At 42.2% G+C, this 19092-nt stretch overlaps 1 protein-coding gene across 1 annotated transcript in view; it reads left to right on the top strand.

The window, feature by feature from the left end:
- Positions 1–19092, top strand: part of atp2c1 (ATPase secretory pathway Ca2+ transporting 1) — an 85193-nt gene that overhangs the window by 28185 nt on the left and 37916 nt on the right. Inside the window, exons 2-11 of the mRNA XM_084027208.1 lie at positions 748–852; positions 5754–5870; positions 6722–6811; positions 9484–9519; positions 9636–9697; positions 11943–12051; positions 15266–15421; positions 15574–15642; positions 17510–17585; positions 17660–17726. Of these exons, the coding sequence (XP_083883334.1) occupies positions 748–852; positions 5754–5870; positions 6722–6811; positions 9484–9519; positions 9636–9697; positions 11943–12051; positions 15266–15421; positions 15574–15642; positions 17510–17585; positions 17660–17726 (887 nt within the window). The remainder of the gene's footprint in view (positions 1–747; positions 853–5753; positions 5871–6721; positions 6812–9483; positions 9520–9635; positions 9698–11942; positions 12052–15265; positions 15422–15573; positions 15643–17509; positions 17586–17659; positions 17727–19092) is intronic.

The raw sequence follows: 19092 nt of genomic DNA, 5'->3' as shown, positions 1-19092 counted from the left end.
TAGCTACTACTTGCTGCTGTTACGAACGTAATCACCAGGGGCCTCATTTATAAAACTGTGCATAGGATCCTTACTAAAAGTTTACGTACGCCAAAAAGCCAAAGTTTGCGTGCGCCAAAAAAAAATCTGATTTATAAAACTGTGTGCATGCAAGCTGTACGCAATGTTTCCTTTATAAATCACAGGATCACCTACAAGTGTGCGTACCTGAATCCCGCCCTGTACACGCCCTCATTTTACTATGTTAATGAGCCGGCATGCAATCATTTCCGTGTGGTGAATCACGGCGACAGGCCAAGAAAAATAGCGAAGAAAACGTAACTTTTCAGAAACGGAGCAGAGACACTTGTTGGGGAGGTGGCTAACAATGACGTATCAACACTGGTATGGTCCTTTAAACGATGGTTGGGGTTTGGTTTATTTAGTCTCGGTAAATATTCTGTATTAAGTGTGTTCGTTTTTTCTCTTGTTTTTTTTTTTTTTAAAGACAATTTTATTTTATGTTTTTATATGAGGGGGCTTGCCCATTGTCGACTTGATACCTTAAACACAGTTCTCAGACCCTGAGGAGGGCCTGCTGTGGGCGGTTGTTGCTCATCCACCAATCAGAAGATCGGATCGGTGGTTCATAACCCTCCAGTCTGCATGCTAAAGTGTTCCTGTCAGTTCCTGTCTGTTCCTGTCTGTCCCTGTCTGTTCTCCTCACAGCTGTCCACTTAAGTTGGTCTCTATGTGTTTGTGTTGCAGCTTTCCCAGAGTCAACCACTGAGTGAAGATGAGACCATGGTCCCAGTACTAACCTCCAGAAAAGCCAGCGAACTCCCTGTCAATGAAGTTGTGTGTGTCCTGCAGGTATGCTGTCCTCAGGCCAACTGGGTCTTAACTGACTAACTTAAGTGTGGCTTCAGTGTGGGATTTGAAAAAGTACATAAATATACACTTACATATTTATGCACATGTTCATGGTCTCTGAATTACGGAAGCCCTAAAACAGGGCTATTCAATTAGTTTTGAATGAGGGTCAGTTGATGGAAATTATCCAAAATGAGGGGCCAGAAAAATATGGCTTGAAAATCACATTAATAGCTGCAGATACTGTAAAAATTCATGTAGAAATAGGGGTCATTCCATGTGAAAACAGCCAAAATCGGGGTATCATGTACATGACACCTCTCAGATTTTGCTGAAAAGCTGGGAAAATATGCCTTATGTTACCAAACGAGGGAATCTGAAGTTTCAGGTCAATACCTCAAACGGTTTGCCCGTGGCGTCCATTTGAATTTCAAGTGCGACACCCCTTTTTGACACATTGGAATTTCGCATTTCATTTGTTGGCATTTTTGGAGGCCCATAACTTCTGTTCTAATAGTGATAGAAGGCTGAAAACTGATCGGTTAGTTCAGTGTAATGTGTACTACACAATTCTACAGGCAGAATCAACATTTCTTACTGTTTGGGTGAGAGGTAGGTCATCAAAGTCCAATTTTTTTTTGACAGCCAAAATTATTTTTCACTTTTTGGGTGCTCCTAGCACCACGATGAATGATCACATTTATTCTAAACAGGATTATTTGTTATATTTGGGACCTTTGCTCTTGCCAAAATGAATTTGAAGGGTATGGTACCACTGGTGGGGGTTTTATGGGGGTCCAAAAACCCTCCCGGGCAGAGGTGACTCTTTTGGAACCCCATATTTGGACCCCCAAATGACCGCGTGGACACTTGATGATCCTAATGAGATTTATACCAGATAAAGATACATATTTGTTCTTTCTTTTAATGAAATAAAACCTTTGACTATGAAGCTCCTTAATATGAATTTTATTCGTCAAAATGCACCATTTTGGACTTTTTTTTTCCAGAAGTCTGGAATGTAGATCAGGGAGAATTTAGTGATGATAAAGCATGAAAATAGTGGAAATAACTTAGTATTATGCTCAGTGATGGCAAACAATTAAATATTTAGACTGCTGGCCATTTATTTCCTGAAAATCACAAATGAACCCCTTATCCCTGATGAAAGAGACCCGACTGTGACTGTGACTTGCAGCACGAGCAAGTCTGCAGGCCACTGATGCAAACCATATTCTGACACCAATGGAGATGTTTCAGTGGGCAAAAGAAAACATTAAGAACATTACATTCTTCTTTGGTAGTGCAGAAAATATTAAAAAACACGAGGAAACGTACAAATTGTAGAGATGTTACGCCTCGGCCAAAACGATCAGTGGAACACGATCGCATCATTGCTTTATACCAATTTCCAAAGATAAGATACAGATGAAAAGAATATCACAGGATACAATATTCACAGATGTCGATGCAGGACAACAATCAGATTCAGAACACTTGGATACAGAACACCCGGAAGCAGAACACCCGCAGTCAGATCAGCCACAAAACTACATTTTCCAGCCAGGAAAATACATTGCCTGTATCTATGATGATGACTGGTTAATTGGAAACATTGTTGAACGTTCAGATGAACATGGTGACGTTTTTGTGAAATTCATCTATGGATAACTATTATCCAAGAAATTGTGGAAACAGTAACATAATTTTGTCATGGTCCTTTTGGTCACGTTTGTATTGGCAAGCACTGCGTCCATAGATGAATTTCACAAAAACATCACCATGTTTATCTGAACCTTCAACAACGTTTCCAATGGTCATTTGGGGGTCCAAATATGGGGTTCCAAAAGAGTCACCTCTGCCCGGGAGGGTTTTTGGACCCCCATAAAACCCCCACCAGTGGTACCATACCCTTCAAATTCATTTTGGCAAGAGCAAAGGTCCCAAATATAACAAATAATCCTGTTTAGAATAAATATGATCATTCATCGTGGTGCTAGGAGCACCCAAAAAGTGAAAAATAATTTTGGCCGTCGAAAATAAATTGGACTTTGGTGACCCACCTCTCACCCAAACAGTAAGGAATGTTGATTCTGCTTGAAGAATTGTGTAGTACACATTACACTGAACTAACGGATCAGTTTTCAGCCTTCTATCACTATTAGAACAGAAGTTATGGGCCTCCAAAAATGGCAACAAATGAAATGCGAAATAGCAATGTGTCAAAAAGGGGTGTGGCACTTGAAATTCAAATGGACGCCACGGGCAAACCGTTTGAGATATTGACAACCTGAAACTTCAGATTGCTTTGTTTGGTAACATAAGGCATATTTTCACCGCTTTTCAGCAAAATCTGAGAGGTGTCATGTAAATGGGTGGCTGAGATGCCACGGAATGACCCATAGGTTAACTCAGGTTGATTTGTATGAAGGAGCGCCGTCTCTGCATATATTTCTAGTAAACACTCGACCTGAATCAGCGCATGTGTGCACGAGCGGATCTGTGCGAGCAGGCAGCGCGAGCGTAGCGGATTTTTGGACGGAGACACACAGCCGCATTTTTATTCCAAAAGTACCGGTCCGGTTCCGGTCCGGTTCCAGTCTGGTTCCACTCACACCACGAGTCTGACGAGTGCAGCAGCTTATCAAAATACAGTGTCAACTTTCTGTGTTTTCAAAGTAGAAAGCGACATTGTGGTGGTTCAACGAGGCGGAACGGCATCAGAACAATATCAAGCGCGTACACAAAGAAGAACGTATTGGGGGCGCGCGGCGAGGATTGTTGTGGCCGCGCGCCTTAAGGCGAGTCCACACCGGAAGAACTGCCCGACTCGCGTCGTTTTCCCGTGATAACGAGATCATTTTGAAGCTGGGTAAAAGTTGGAAAGATATTCACAGAGTCGAACTTCCGGGATCAATAATAAGGAAGTGATCACAAAATCACTACACACATCAAGGGTCTCCTCGTTGTCATACTACAACAGCTGTTTTGAAAATATGTGCCTTTTTTATAATTTTGGTGATTTTTATTTGTATTAATCATTACTATCTCCTATATTAATCAATAACTCCACTGTTATACAGTTCAGAGACTCCAAAATCACAACACACACCAAGGGTCTCCTTATGGTCATACAACAGCTGTTCTGTGCAATGCAGACTGAACAAACGCAAAAGCTTGACACCAGAGACAGGCTAGTATATGTTGCAGGAAACTATTTAATTTAACAGAAAGAGTGAAACAAGAACAATTGGAATAAATTAGATGTAGACCAACACAAAAACAACAGCAACTATAGTTAAGCCTCTCAACTAGGTCTAAGACTTAGGAATACACAATTTTTCAAGTGATTTCTTCAAATATTTAAAAAAATATATAAACATAGAGACCACCTGACCCTCACCTAATAATAATAATAATAATAATAATAATAATAATAATAATAATAATAATAATAATAATAACAATAATAAATATAGCCGCAAGCGGCAATCTGCGGGTTCTAACCTCTTTCGCCCCAAACCGGCCAACCTGACCCCCAAGGAGACCCTTGATGTGTGTAGTGATTTTGGAGTTCCTGTACTATATAACAGTGGAGTTATTGATTCATATAGGAAGATATTAATGATTAATACCATTAAAAAATCACCAAAATTTAAAAAAGACACATATTTTCAAAACAGCTGTTGTAGTATGACAACGAGGAGACCCTTGATGTGTGTAGTGATTTTGGAGTCTCTGTACTGTATAACAGTGGAGTTATTGATTGTCTTGCAATTTGCAGACGGTCCCTGCGCACTCACCCGGCTGCCGGCTGCGCATAGAGATCAATGTTTTCGGTTCAGCTCGGAGGACGGCTTATTTATGTAAAAAAAATCTGGGTTTTGGTCCTTGTAGCTCGTAGTCTATGATATTACGGTGGGACAGAGGCATCATTTGTGTTTGAAAAATGTTTCCAGAAGTTTGAATCTGTGAATATCTTTCCAACTTTACCGAACTTGATATCTCGCCTATCACGTTTCATTCATTATCTCGTTTTCATGGGAAAACAGAGGAAAATGATCTTGTTATCACGAGAAAACAGATGATATGATCTCGTTATCACGAGAAAACGGATGAAAATTATCTCGTTATCATGAGAAAACGGATGACAATTATCTTGTTATCACAGGAAAATGGAGGAAATAAAATGTATGTATGCATGACCGAATAGGGCTTCCTTACTGAATGACAAAGAATTAGAATTAGAACTACTAGAATGTTTCTTCAGTAAATTTCTTAATTTTGATTCATCAACAACATGATTAGACACAATTTGATGAAAAAAAATGCTATAAAATTGTAAAACACAGAATTTAGAAAAATTAAAACGGAAAACAGAATTTAAATAAATAAAAATGGAAAATACAGAATTTGGGAAAAAATAAAACTGAATCTGGAAAAAATGTAAAGGGATTTCATAGGGCCCTAACTACCTACAGTATAACCTATTGAAGGTTGTTCTCTCTCTATCCCAGGGTGCTGCTCAAATCCAGGGTGCTGCTCAGATCCGTTCAGATTGTGTCATGTCCTACAGTACTTACTTGACTTCCATACAGATATAAATAAGATATAATGTATTGTATATATATATAATATATTTTCGAATTTAGAATATTTGTTGACAGCCCTACTGTAATAATCCTGATAATATTGATGATGATAATAATATTAGCTGTAGTGATGATAATTATAATGATGATGATGATCACAATAGTAGTTATAGTCGGGTGTCTCTTTGTCTTTGTATTTTCCTTTACTAGGTGTGTTGTCGTGTGATTGTCATGGTGACAGTCTGACCTACAGTCGGGTGTCTTTTTGTCTATTTTTTCTTACTATGTGTGTTGTCGTTATGGCAACAGGCTGACCTCCAGTCGGGTCTGACCAAGGAGGAGGTGAGCAGAAGGAGAGCCTACCATGGCTGGAACGAGTTTGACATCAGTGAGGAGGAGCCGCTATGGAAGAAGTACATCTCCCAGGTAACAGAGCCATCACCTTCACGTTTTTCAGTTTTATCTGACCGTTCACTCATCCAGCAGCTCCACCATCTTGACTTTCTTTTGTTACGAGATCACAATGTCAACAGAGACAGCGAACAGAAGATCAACAACATTGTAATATTTCTTCCTGTTTATGAGACATGCCACTGAGATCCCACATTGAATTACATCACACAATAATAAATGTACCACACTCATTCGACACCTGCAACATAAAGCTGCAGACATGTGTTTTTGGGATAATCTAATGAATTAATAACAAAGATGAGACACCAACATAAAACATTCTTAATCCATGTTTAACAGAAGATTGACAGTTTGACCATGGAATCTATTGTGCTTATCACTTGTACTAGACGCTCCAGAGAGGAGGCGGGGCTTACCTCCACATAGACCATTCACTCATCCTCCCATCGGTCGATCTACTACTGTACTACCGCAGGTGTAAACTACTGTACTTCCGCAGAGAGATGCTGCGGGGAGGGAGGGGGGCTGCTCGGCCCACCCACAACTGTCCCGGTACCGGTTGTGTTTCTGGTGATTTTTTAACTTCGAGAGTAAAAGCAGCGTAAACGCAGTAAAAGCAGCATTCCCAGCCAGGCCCTGGCCGTACTCTTTGCAGTAAATGTATAATGTTGGCCCGCCCGCAGCGAAGTGGAGACTGTTTCAAACGACCGGTTCTTAAAACTAGGACCACCCGCTTCGGGACACCTTTCTTTATGAAAAAACAGTTGTTTTTGTCGCTCAAGTCACTCCACTGAATGTTGGTCAGGAGAAGTAAGGTGACATTCACTGGTTTTGTTACCACTTGTCTGTGTCCCTCTCTCCAGTTCAAAGATCCTCTTATCCTGTTGCTGTTGGCGTCCGCCGTCATCAGCGTCCTCATGCACCAGTTTGATGATGCCATCAGCATCACTGTGGTACGTCGCAGCATCTCCCGCCTCTTCTTCTCTGCTTCTCTGACAAAACACCTGCAGCTCTTCACAACTTCAAAATCCATAGAAAAAGCAGGAAATTAATTCCTCAAACGTTTTCTTCTTCTTGTGGGGGAAATGTTGCAGCAGCTAATAGTTAAAGGAGAAATCCGGTCATTTTTTACCCCATTTTCGTTGTCCCCGGGGTCATCCTGACTTATTAGAAGCAAAAAACCTGACAAAAATTGACGTTGCCTAGCCCGAGATCTGTACCTGCCTGGCAGCCTTCCAGACTCGCTCCATTGCTAACCCATTGGGGCAAGTTTTATCTGCTTTCCTGGGACTCAGAAAATAATTCCAAGACCTATGCAACACAGGTTGGGTCCGTACGAGACACGACAGTGCTCGTTTGGCTCAAATAGTGTGGCGAAACTACATAAATATGTGCATTTTGCATGGAGTTACTCACCTCAAATCACCCCGTAGACATTAGCAGTAGATAGCCGAGTGCCTTTCCTCCCTTCCAGTCACCGCAGAAACAAAAACGTTTTCCTCGTAGTTTTGATTTTGTATCCATGAAGAAATGATCAGTGCAGTCGTCATTCTGTTATAAATCCATGAAGCTGTTATGTCCATATGTATGACTATGTTCAGCATAGCAACGACTGCTTACAGCTAAACAGTAGCCGGGAGCCAAAACAATGCAAGTCTTGCACAAGTTCCTGTCTGCCGACTGCCGTCCCTGCCGTCTCCCGACGTCCTCATTCTGGAGCTGTTTTCAAGCCAGTACAGTGACGAACTTCTTTCCATCGAGCAGTGCCGTCATGTCCATATGACAGTGTAACTACATAGTAAGATTGCTTAGCCTTTGTGACAGTTGAACCTGCTACAGCGACAACAAATCTCGCGCAGTCTCAGTAGGCTAGTTGTGTTGGCAGCACGAGTGGGAGTCGCGTGTGCAGACTGCAGTCTCTCATCAGCAGAGTGAGATCAAAGTGACCCTCGCGCGACTGTCCAAGTTTTGTCCCTTTACTGGCTTGAAAACAGCTCCAGAGTGAGGACGTCGGGAGACGGCAGTGATGGCAGTTGGCAGACGGGAACTTGCGCGAGACTTGCATTGTTTTGGCTCCCGGCTACTGTTTAGCTGTAAGCAGTTGTTGCTATGTTGTAACATATATGGACATAACAGCTTCATGGATTTATTACGGACATGACGACTGCACTGCTCGATCGTTTCTTTATGGATACAAAATCAAAACTACGAGGAAAACGTTTTCGTTTCTGCGGTGACTAGGATGGACGAGCGCGCACCCGGCAGTTACTAGCTGTAAGCAATGGTGGCTATGTTGTAACATAGTCATACATATGGACATAACACATGACGACTGCACTGCTTGATTGTTTCTTTATGGATACAAAATCTACGGGAAAAAGTTTTTGTTTCTGCGGTGAGTGGGATGGACGACAGGCGCTCGGCTATCTACTGCTAATGTCTACGGGGTGATTTGAGGTTAGTAACTCCATGCAAAAACGTGTCTCGTACGGACCCGACCTGTGTTGCATAGGTCTTGGATTTATTTTCTGAGTCCCAGGAAAGCAGATAAAACTTGCCCCAATAGGTTAGCATTGGAGCGAGTTTGGAAGGCTGCCAGGCAGGTACAGATCTCGGGCTAGGCAACATCAATTTTTGTCTGGTTTTTTGTTTCTAATAAGTCGGGATGACCCTGGGGACAACGAAAATGGGGTCAAAAATGACCGAATTACTCCTTTACAAAGACATGAGCTGAGAAGGCAGAAGGAAGGTCATGTTTGGACCTTACCTGGACATTTCATGGAGTCCCTCTTGTGGACATTTGTCTGATCATAGAAATAGAACAAGAATAGAACAGACATTGAATTGTTTCAAAAGTCATGTGACAAGCACAAAAGAAAATATTTACCAAGCTAACTAGTTAGTTAGTTAGTTAGTTAGTTAGTTAGTTAGTTAGTTAACTGGGACGCTAGTTAGTTAGTTTGTGAGTTAGATAGGTAGGTAGGTATCTAGTTTCATAGGTAGGAGCCTGCTAGTTCATTTTGTAGCTAGTTTGCTTGTTACTTGTGTAGCTAGTTTGCTAGTTAGTTATGTAGCTAGTTTGCTAGTTAGTTAGATAGCTACTGTATTTAGCTAGGTATCTTCTAGGTCCTAGGTCCTCCAGTGAAGCGGAGGGACCATTAGACTCAGCTCTAACCAGTGTAGCATTAAAGAATAACAGAAAGAAGAACAGCTTTAATGTGTCCCTTGTTCCATAAAATGCTGTGAAGAAAGTAGTGAATCATGTTCATCCATCAATGTAGTTTCCTCCAGTGTGATCAGAGTGAGGATGAAGCATTACGTAGTTAAATGCCACTTCTAACATAACCACTGGGAACCTCAGGGAGTCCAACAATGGATAGAAGTTGGTTTCATTTATAATGAAGTGGCCCACTGCAACGCTTTCTATGGCAACGGTACACATAAAAATGGCTGCTGCTCTGACCATCCTCCTATGTTGAATTTGAGTGGGAATGTCCCTTCTACTCTATTTTATTTCTGTGGTCCTGATGGTGGTGAGGGAGGTCAGGAGACCACTAACCCTTTACACATTAACCAGCATGGTAGACCAAATTACATCAGGTTTTTCTTCTCTGTCTCACAACAGGCCATCATCATTGTAGTCACGGTTGCTTTTGTCCAGGTGAGTCCTGTTGGATACCAAATTATGTTTCCAATGCATTGAATGAACATGTACATCTAGAGTCATTGGTGCTGCTCCACTGTGTTGTGGTTGTCGTTTTTGTTGTTTGTGTGTAGGAGTACCGCTCCGAGAAGTCTCTAGAAGAGCTGGGGAAGCTGGTGCCTCCAGAATGTCACTGGTGAGTTTAATCCCTCTTCTTCTTCTTCTTCTTCTTCTTCTTCTTCTGTGGCTGATGTGACGGCGTCCAGGTCAACAGGCAGAGCCACAATCACTATCAGCTTTATCTGGCAATTTAACATCTCTCTCAATGTACTTCACAGAAATAGAAGTGACAGCTAGGGTAATATCAGTGCGAAAACAAGAAATACAACTGCGTGATCAATAGTTGTCAACAAACACTACTACTATACTACTACGAACATCACATGCAGATGGAACCCAGGATCCTGGTCTGCTCGAGATTTCTGCCTAAAAGCCTGTTAAGGCAGTATTTAGGTGGCACTGTAACTCTGCTCCTGGTGATGTTGGGAAATTCATGAGTGTGTTCTGGTCCTGCTCTGTGTGTAAGGTGTCCTGAGATAACTTGTGATTTGACACTATAAATAAAATTGAATTAAATTAAATTGAAACGAATCACGTATTGGGTAGTTGAATATGTACATCATGCCCGCCATGTATTGAACATTAAGCACTTAAAGTTAACCTATTTCAACTTTAGCTAATAGATGAATCTTGTTTTCACTCAATAGTCCAGTTATAGTATGTGTGTTGTGTTCAGCTCGAAAAGGATAGAGGAGAAACAGAAATAATATTGATATTATATATAATATAATATATAATAGCCTCCGATACCAAAAAGATGAGACATCATAATAACCAAGAAAGAAGTCTGTCAGACTTTATCTGAATAAGTATTAATTTGATCAACACAACTTCCTCAGCTCTCCATTTACACACACACACAAAATCAAATTGCATCGAAATTAATTGACTTCCTTTAGGGATGCAAACAATTAATCGATTATCGATTAATTGTCGATAAGAAATTCCTAGATTAAAATAAATTAATTGCAATTAATTGCGTTTTGAACCCGTAATTCCCCGCCAGTCCACGTGAGGGCGCGCTTGACGCCAGACGTACTTGACGCACATGCGCGAACACAAGCGAAGCAGGCCTCTGACGACAACAACAAGACGAGCAGTGTTTCCCACACATTGACGAAACTATGGCGCACCGCCATAGTCTAATTTACGCCGCCATAGTCTCAATGTTCGCCCCAAAATTATTTTGATTCCGCTTCCGCAGCGCTTATTATAAGGGGGAATCCTCGCGGCTGGTTTGGCTCATCAACGTTCTGTTTTTCCCTGTCGCCATGGCAAGCGTCCCCCGCGCCGACCCCCCCTCAGGTGGCGAGTTTGACGGCGCGTATAGCCCCGTTCACATACGTCGCTTCTCGCCCGTCACTCGCTTTCTCGCTGAATTCTACTCGCTGGCAAAAAATTTTCACTGCAGCCAGCGGCCACTACTAGCGGCAACTCTCTGTTGACGTCAACTGTCAATCATCTCTATTTTACATCCCGATTGGTACTCGCTTCCCTCGCATCGCAGAAAAACTTATTTTCCCTCCGTCCCCGCCCACATCGCATCGCCTGTCCTGGACACATTCCGCTAGAACACATTCACATTCATTGACAGTTGTCGCTCAGAGATGGGCGAGTGGCGACGTATGTGAACGAGGGTTCAGTCAAAACCAAAACACCAAGGAAGGCTGAGGAATAGTCACCCACTTATATTATTATTATTATGAATAATAATAATAATAATAATAATAATAATAGTCATAATAAACTAATAGTATAGGCTCAGCACTGTGTTTTAGTCATTTTTGTTTTCATCTTTTCTTGAATGCTTAAACTCCTCAACCCCATTTAGTTTGTCAACATTTATATCAGTACCAGCAGTTTGTAAGAAATTGGTCAGGAAACGATATGTCATATTTTGGTTATCAAAATTCACCAAGTTAATGCATTAAAATGAAATTATTCAAAATATGATTTGCATTTTTCTTTATATCATAAGATAGCAATTTATGTTACGTATACAGTAGATAAAACCTATTCAGAGGGAAATTCAGCTTCTCAGAAGAATTGCAGCTTATCAATTAATCGATCATCGATCGATAAGATGAAACAACTATCGATTAATGAATTACTCGATAATTTTCATCCCTAACTTCCTTACATGTTGTGAAGACAATATGAAAATGCTAAACAATCCTTCTGTCTGTGTGTTTGTGATTGTATCTCATTATGAACAACTTCCTGTCCCAACAGGCTGAGCTGCTCTTTGGACTGGTGTAATGTTTGTTCTGTGGATGTTTGAGAATGAATTAATTTATTCATTCATTTGTTGGATGTCTCAGTTTGAGAGAAGGGAACCTGGCGCACCTGCTGGCCAGAGACTTGGTTCCTGGAGACACCGTCTGTCTGTCGGTAGGAGAGAGAGTCCCAGCAGACCTCCGCCTCGTAGAGGTACACACTAACCAATACAACAGAAGCTGCTCAGTAGAACTCGTATAGTATACTCTGTAGTAGACTGTATCCAGTTCGGGATTTTGGCCGTTGCCAGCATGGATTTAGCTTCATAATTCAAGGTCAAATTTACAGCAAAGTACGACGGTAGCGAGGAAGGGACGGTAGCTGAGTAGCGACTATAGCAAAGTAGCGACTGTAGCGAAGTGGCGACGGTAGTGACTGTAGTGAAGTGGCGACGGTAGCGACTGTAGCGAAGGAGTGGCTGTAGGGACGGTAGCCAAGTAACGACTGTAGCAAAGTAGCAACTGTAGTGAAGTAGCGACTGCAGCAAGGTAGCGATGGTGGCGACTGCAGCGAAGTGGCGACGGTAGCGTAGCGAAGGAGTGGCTGTAGGGACGGTAGCCAAGTAACGACTGTAGCGAAGTAGCGAGGAAGCAACTGTAGCAAAATAGCGATGGTAGCGACTGTATGGAAGTAGCGACGGTGGTGACAGTAGCGACTGTAGCGAAGTGGCGACGGTAGCGACTGTAGTGAAGGAGCGGCAGTAGGGTTGGTAGGCAAGTAGCAACCATAGCGATTAACAATGGTAGCGAGTTGCGACTGTATGGAAGTAGTGAAGGTGGCGACAGTAGATACTGTAGCGAAGTGGTGATGTAGCGACTGTGGCGAAGTTGCGGGGGTAGCGATGGTAGCAACTGTATGGAAGAAGTGACGGTGGCGACAGCATGTAGCGAAGTATGACAGTAGCGACTGTAGGGAGGTAGCGATGGTGGCAACAGTAGTGACTGTAGCAAAGTGGTGAGTGTAGCGACTATGGTGAAGTAGCGACGGTAGTGATGGTAGCGACTGTAGCAAAGGAGCAACTGTAGGGACGGTAGCCAAGTAGCGGAGAAGCGACTGTAGGGAAGAAGCTACTGTAGCAAAGTAGCGATGGTAGCGACTGTATCGAAGTAGTGACTGTAGCGAAGCTGCGACGGTAGTAATGGTAGTGACTGTAGCAAAGAAACGGCTGTAGGGACGGTCGCCAAGTAACGATTGTAGCGAAGTAGGGACTGTAGCGAAGAAGCGACTGTAGCAAAGTAGCGATGGTAGCGACTATGGAAGTAGCGATGGTGGCGATAGTAGTGACTGTAGCCAAGTGGCGACTGTAGCCAAGTGATGACGGTAGCGACTATAGCGAAGGAGCGGCTGTAGGGATGGTAGCCAAGAAGCGACTGTAGCGAAGTATCGACTCTAACGACTTAGCGAAGTAACAACTGTAGCGACGTAGCGTTGCAAAGTAGCTACTACAAAGTAGTAGTGATGATAGCGACTGTATGGAAGTAGCGACGGTGGCGACATTAGCGGATGTAGCGAAGTACGATGGTAGCGAAGGAGCGGCTGTAGGGATGGTAGCCAAGTAGGGACGGTAGCCAAGTAGCGACTGTAGCGAAGTAGCAATGGTGGCGACTGTATGGAAGTAGCGATGGTGGCGACGGTAGCAACTGTGGCCAAGTGGTGACTGTAGCCAAGGGGTGACGGTAGCGACTGTAGTGAAGGAGCGGCTGTAGGGATGGTAGCCAAGTAGCGACTCTAACGATGTAGCGAAGTAGTGACTGTAGCGAAGTAGCGACTCTAACGACGTTGCGAAGTAGCGACGATAGGGATGATAGCGACTGTATGGAAGTAGTGACGGTGGCGGCATTAGCGGATGTAGCGAAGTACGACGGTAGTGACTGTAGCGAAGGAGCGGCTGTAGGGACGGTAGCCAAGTAGGGACGGTAGCCAAGTAGCGACTGTAGCAAAGAAGCGTCTGTAGCAAAGTAGCAATGGTAGCGACTGTATGGAAGTAGCGGCCGTGCCGACAGTAGTGACTGTAGCGACTGTAGCGAAGGAGCGGCTGTAGGGATGGTAGCCAACTAGCGACTCAAATGACGGTAGCGAAGTATAGACTGTAGCCACTAGGGTAGTCACGATACCAGAAATTCAGTAGTCGATACCAATACCTGTGAATTTCCACGATTCTCGATACTAATTTGATACCACAATTAAAAAAAAAAAAACAACAGGACCCATGTACTTTTAAATTCACTAATTTATTGGAAACTGCTTCAAACTGTCAAGTATTTAACACCACTGTGCTTTAAGATCTTTTTGCACAGAATTTAAATTGCAGTACCAGCTGCCAACAGACCTATAGCCATCCAGTATAAAAACAAACAATACTGTGCTTATAAATATGGTCATAAATAACAATAGTCAACTATTTTACATTAAAAAAAGAACAGCAGTGGTCTATAGCCATCCAGTATAAAAACAAACAATACTGTGCTTATAAATATGGTCATGAGGCACTTTTTGCATGTCGGCTTGTTTGAATCAAGAATTGCTCCGGATTCATCCGCCTCAAATGCAAAATATTTCCACACGCGACTCTTCGCACCTGTCTTGTCGACAAGCCGACGTGTTGTGCTTTCGCTCCCACCTGCTGAAGCCATTTTTTTCGAAGACGGCAAGTTTTCTTCTTCAGCGCCGCTTACTGCTCTGTGCTGCTCACATGCGTATACTGCCCCCGTCAGTTCCGACAAGAATCGACACGGCTCGCCGAGTGAAAAGTTGTATATTCGGTTCTGACGTTACCAGAAAAAAGCAAGTATCAAATTATTTTTTTCGTGTCGGCATCGAATTGGTACCAAAGTATCGGTTCTTGTGACAACCCTAGTAGCCACTGCAGCAAAGTAGAGACTTTAGCGATGGTAGCGAATTAGCGACTGTAGCGAAGTAGTGACTCTAGAGAAGTAGCGACTTTAGGGAAGTAGATTTATTATCTCGGTAAACATTGTAAACATGAGTTTATGGTCTCAATCTCTAATTTCAAGTCTCCTTCAATCCAGCATTATGTTCATTTTTTGTACATTATGGTCCATTTGGAGTCCAACAGACCAGAAAGCAGGGGATTGACCTTGAATTATGTTGACCTTGAATTTGACTTTGTTAGCGGCTTCACATCAGAATCCAGGGTGACATCGCCATGACAACGTCCACTTCTTATCTACAGTCTGTGTTATCAGCCAATAAAGCTTCAGTCTTTCTCCCTGTTCCTGCATCAGTCATCAGACCTTTCTGACATATTATTGATATAAATGTCTTGTATACGAAGTGCCACACAGATTTGAGACTTAATTCTGCAAATATAAAGACATGTCCATGTCTCTGTCCTCCACGCTCTCAGGCCACAGACTTGTCTGTGGATGAGTCCAGTCTGACGGGGGAGACCACTCCCTGCTCCAAGTCCACCTGCCACCAGCCAGCATCCACAAACGGAGACATCGCCTCCCGCAGCAACGTCGCCTTCATGGGGACACTGGTACGCTGCGGCAGAGCCAAGGTACCTGTTTCTGACATCCAATGAGGTTGCACTACATCTTAACTGTGACTTGGTGAAAGATGTACAGATCAGATGATCCTACTCTGACAGACAGCAGGTCCCATGACATCCATATCATATCAGAGATCATAGAGATGTTTGTGTTTGTTCAGGGCATTGTCATTGGGACTGGAGAGAACTCAGAGTTTGGGGAGGTGTTCAAGATGATGCAGGCAGAAGAGGTATGTTGCATATGTCGCATGTTCTGCCTTTGTGCTTTTCTTATACAGTTGTTTACCTTTATTTACAGTCACACGCACATTCACACATCTAAACTGTCAGGTAAAAATGAATCCCACTGTTTTTAACATGGACTTTGCTTGAGAAAAACTGACCTTGAATCAATTTGGTGTCACCTCTCTTGCCCGCCTACCTTGAACATTAGCCAATCTATACAGTGCATTGCAGCTTGCTCATCAGTGACCACTTTTCTAGTTATCTGATTGGAAATGCTTGTTTTTTTTTTCTCTCCCATCGCGGAGGGTCGTTACTTGCTCAGGGGCCCCAGAGCATGTGCCCAGATTGCCCTTATGGTAGATCCAGGACACACCAGACCTTCCTTAGGCAAGGAGATTACGCTGACCCACAATTCAAACCCAATACATTCCTTGGGAGAGCAACAACTCAGCTGTTCATGAAAACAAACCATATGCCTATTTGCATATTTAACAATTACTTTCATGCAGACATATAGTAATTGGAATTGTGTTCATAAATGTGAGTGAACAGTGATAATATTTTTATTACATTTGTATTTATCTATTTCGATTATGTCACAAATATTTTTAAAAACTGAAACTAAAATAACAAATAAATGAAATGTAAATACAGCAAACTGTCAAAAATGAATTCTTATGAACAACATTCATAATCAACATAAAAAGATTACATTTCCAAAAAGTACTGAAATAAATCCAACCCATTCTCCATAACTCAAACAGGTAATAACTTAATTTATCATTCCTGTTTTTAATCTCATTTCCAACCTAGGAAATGAAATAATATGAATATAATATTACCCAACACACAGAGAGACCTTTTGTTATAGTAATGTTACATCCTGGTACTGAACACACACAGAGACCTGTTGTTAGTGTGAGTAACGTTACATCCTGGTACTTACACACAGAGAGACCTGTTGTTAGTGTGAGTAACGTTACATCCTGGTACTTACACACAGAGACCTGTTGTTAGTGTGAGTAACGTTACATCCTGGTACTTACACACAGAGAGACCTGATGTTAGTTTGAGTAACGTTACATCCTGGTACTTACACACAGAGAGACCTGTTGTTAGTGTGAGTAACGTTACATCCTGGTACCCAACACACAGACAGATCTGTTGTTAGTGTGAGTAACGTTACATTCTGGTACCCAACACACAGAGAGACCTGTTGTTAGTGTGAGTAACGTTACATCCTGGTACTTACACACAGAGAGACCTGTTGTTAGTGTGAGTAACGTTACATCCTGGTACCCAACACACAGACAGATCTGTTGTTAGTGTGAGTAACGTTACATTCTGGTACCCAACACACAGAGAGACCTGTTGTTAGTGTGAGTAACGTTACATCCTGGTACTTACACACAGAGAGACCTGTTGTTAGTGTGAGTAACGTTGCATCCTGGTACTTACACACAGACCGACCTGTTGTTAGTGTGAGTAATGTTACATCCTGGTACCCAACACACAGAGAGACCTGTTGTTAGTGTGAGTAACGTTAAAACCTGGTACTTACACACAGAGAGAAGCCACTTATCTCCATGTTGGTGGAAAGTCTTTACTAGTACAGATTTACAGTCTGAGACTCCAGCAGTTACGTGATGCTGTTGACTGTGTGTGAAATCTTTTAAATGAACAAACATTGTATGCGTAATTTATGGTACAAATAAAACGGGATCAAAACAGTATCTGTCTTTCTCTGTCGAGTACTGTACACATTTATTCTGAAAGAAGGTCCCATGGAGGACACGGGAAGGGGCAGAGCTGTTCCTCTATAAATGTGATATTGAGTGTTTAAGTAAACAAATTAGTTTCCTGTTTGTTCAGGCACCTAAGACGCCGTTACAGAAGAGCATGGACCTGCTGGGGAAGCAGCTGTCTCTCTACTCCTTCGGCATCATAGGTTTGTAGGTCTTCACTAACGTCAGCGTTTCCACATGATGTCCAACATCAACGTCTGTGTTTTCTGGGTCTCAGGGGTCATCATGCTGATGGGCTGGCTGCAGGGGAAGAGGATCCTGGACATGTTCACCATTGGTGTCAGGTAGCTGAAGGCTGCTGTTCACATCACATTATAACTAATTCAATTAAATAAATAAAAAACTTTAAAAGGAGCGCACAGGGTAGCTGTACAAGAATAAAATGGCTCTGCAAAATGAGGCGAACGACAAAATATGTACAGATAAATGTTCAGTGCAAATAACTGACAAATTAGTCCTATGTGACCTCTGTCATGGCGGACATTTCAGATGCAGACGGTTTCTTTGAGGTGTGAACTCTTTTGATGCACTGAAAGACAGAACAAAGTCAACTAGTGTTTCACAATGTAACGCTGTTTTACAGAAAAAGTCTTATCACATGCTGTTTAATGTGATATCTTATTGTAAATATGAAGTTATCTATCGATCACTATCAATTAACTATCACACAAACTCAAGTAGAGAGACATCAGCTTACTGCATACATGTCCATTTTTAATGAATAGGAAATGTATTTTAATTAATTTAATTCCATTCAGATTCAAGATGAATGGCGTGCTCAATTCCTTTTGAGTTTGATTTGGGTGCTCTTCGGTCCAAGGTAGAATGTCTTAGAGGCAGTGTAGAGAAAGAAATCTCTGATAGCCGAGGCACTCCTTAATTAAAATGTCTTTATTTCAAAAATGACATGTCCTAAATGGACAACTTTAAAATGCCCACGCGTAGCGGCATGGGGCCTTCTTCAGGGCATAGTGAAGCAGATAGGAAACTGATCTTAAAAAGGCAAAGAGAAGCAGACACACAGGTGCTGACAATCAGTGCTGAAGGTCTGCAGGTAATTACTAGGACGAGCCTCTCACACGGTTCTCAGCACTCAAGCTGTTGGTCACAATAATAATCAGAAACACAGGCAACAGATAGCATGCATATGCATACACATATAGGTCTATAATCTATCTCCTCATTTAGTCCTGGATAGTCCATTGCTTTAAAGCTCCAAATCCAAAAGGTTTCACGTTGCAACTGTTTTAAAATGTCACCTCCACGTATTGATTTTTTAATAGTTTCAATACCCTGAATTCTCAAAGATGACGGGTCACTATGGTGTGTTTCTTTATAATGTTTGGCCATAGGGTAATCTTCGTTGTTGACTCGGATTGCGTATTTGTGTTCATAAAACTGTTCTTTTAGTTTTCTTTTAGTCCTGCCCACATAGTAACACCCACATGGGCATTGACTTTTTCCCCTAGAAGTGAAGCAAATGCATTTAAAACTAAGGTGGACCTCTTTAGGTTCTATAGAAACCTTCATTTGAAGGCATGGTATCATCAGCCGAATAAACTTTTGAATAGCACACCTGAATTGAACTCTGATTCCACTCATGATGCCAAGAGACATTTTAAGCCTAAGTCTTAACTTTATGCCTATGAG

This window comes from Eutrigla gurnardus (assembly GCF_963514095.1).
Source record: "Eutrigla gurnardus genome assembly, chromosome: 14".
Classification (NCBI taxonomy): Eukaryota; Metazoa; Chordata; class Actinopteri; order Perciformes; family Triglidae; genus Eutrigla; species Eutrigla gurnardus.
Note: the sequence above shows the minus strand (reverse complement) of the source record. Positions and strands in the feature narration are given on the sequence as shown.